At 54.0% G+C, this 1403-nt stretch overlaps 1 protein-coding gene across 1 annotated transcript in view; it reads right to left on the bottom strand.

Annotated features, from left to right (window-relative positions):
• LOC108758259 (PHD finger protein rhinoceros) overlaps positions 1-1403 on the bottom strand; it is an 11863-nt gene that overhangs the window by 2917 nt on the left and 7543 nt on the right. Inside the window, exon 10 of the mRNA XM_018503126.1 lies at positions 9-1397. Within this exon, the coding sequence (XP_018358628.1) occupies positions 9-1397 (1389 nt within the window). The remainder of the gene's footprint in view (positions 1-8; positions 1398-1403) is intronic.

Genomic DNA, 1403 nt, shown 5'->3' with positions numbered 1-1403 from the left:
TGATCGGCGGTCGCTGCGACAACGGAGGTCGTCGTTACGGTCGTCACTGCGACTGTCGCGCTCGGTTGTTCTTGTTGTTGCGGATGCTTGCTTTTCCGGCTCCTCTTCGTCTTGGACGGCGTCACGGTGGGCGTTATCGTGCCCATGGGAGTCGCTCGCACGTCGCTTTCACCAGCTCGTCGCGATATAGTGAGAATGCCCTGGCTGTTTTTAGCCGCTTGCAAGCTTTGTAGCAGATTAAGCTGCTCAAGCTCGGCGGGCGTGGCACTGCGACCATAAGCGGCGAGATGCTCCGGCTTCGTCCCAGGTGGTGGTCGTGGAATCGTTAGTAATTGCTGCTGCTCCTTACCCGATGCCCGACCCACTAGACCGAGGCTAAGCCGTGCATACGCCGAATTGGTCGCCATAGAATCGACCAGGCCACCAACGAACGGCGTGCCATCAAACTGACTGACCGATACGGCCTCCGGTTGCGAGAGAGTCATCATCGGCTCGAAACTCGGAAACTGCTCCTGACTCGGACGCGTGCTCACTGTGCTCTCCTGTGGTAGACCCCGCGTATTGGACTCGGTGGAAGGCGGCTCGTACGCGCGTTTCTTCATCGGAGGAGGATTGCTGGAGGGACTACCAGATGTTCCTCCACCACCGGCAGACTTGGAGCTGGCGTCGAAATAATGCGGACTAGGATATACCGGCCTCGAATTTGGTGGCGGTAGCGAGTAACCGGATGGCTGGAAGCCGCTTGGATAGAGCGATTCGTGGGCTGTTGTCAAGTTCTGTTGGAATGTCAACAACTGCGGCTGATCTGGTGCAGACGTGGGTAATTGATCACTGCTACCGGACGGTGCTTTGCCGAGGAAACCGCGTGGCTGTATCTCGGTGAAACCGGTCCGTGACTCTTGCGGTGTCGATTGTTGTTGTTGCTGTGTCTGTTGCTGACCGCCATGTCTCGAAGCAGATCTCTGAACCTCGATGTTGGAAAAACTGTTCGGATACGTTGGAGGATACTGACTCGGCGATTGATAGATCTGATGATTCGCATTCAAGTTTAATGATTCCGATTGAACGGGAAAATTTCTCTGTTGATCGCCCGTCGCAGGTTTCTCAGTAGTGTTAGACTTCAGATATTCCGTCCGGTGTTCAGCTTCATTTACAGATGACGATATTGTAGGTGACTGCTGAATGTACGAAGGATTTTGCTTGAAGTCTTGAGGATAATTCGCAGGTGACACCGTGGCTTGAGCAGCGTACTCCTCCGAGTTCTTCGACGACTGAAGCTGAGAGTAATTGGCAGTCTGTTGTGGAGAAGATTGAGGGTAACCAGGTGATTGTTGTGGTGGTTGTGCAGGATTGCACGTGGGTTTTTGTTGAGGCGAAGATTGCGGATAATTGCGAGACTGAGG

Source organism: Trachymyrmex cornetzi, unplaced genomic scaffold, assembly GCF_001594075.2.
Source record: "Trachymyrmex cornetzi isolate Tcor2-1 unplaced genomic scaffold, Tcor1.1 scaffold1559, whole genome shotgun sequence".
Lineage (NCBI taxonomy): Eukaryota > Metazoa > Arthropoda > Insecta > Hymenoptera > Formicidae > Trachymyrmex > Trachymyrmex cornetzi.
Note: the sequence above shows the minus strand (reverse complement) of the source record. Positions and strands in the feature narration are given on the sequence as shown.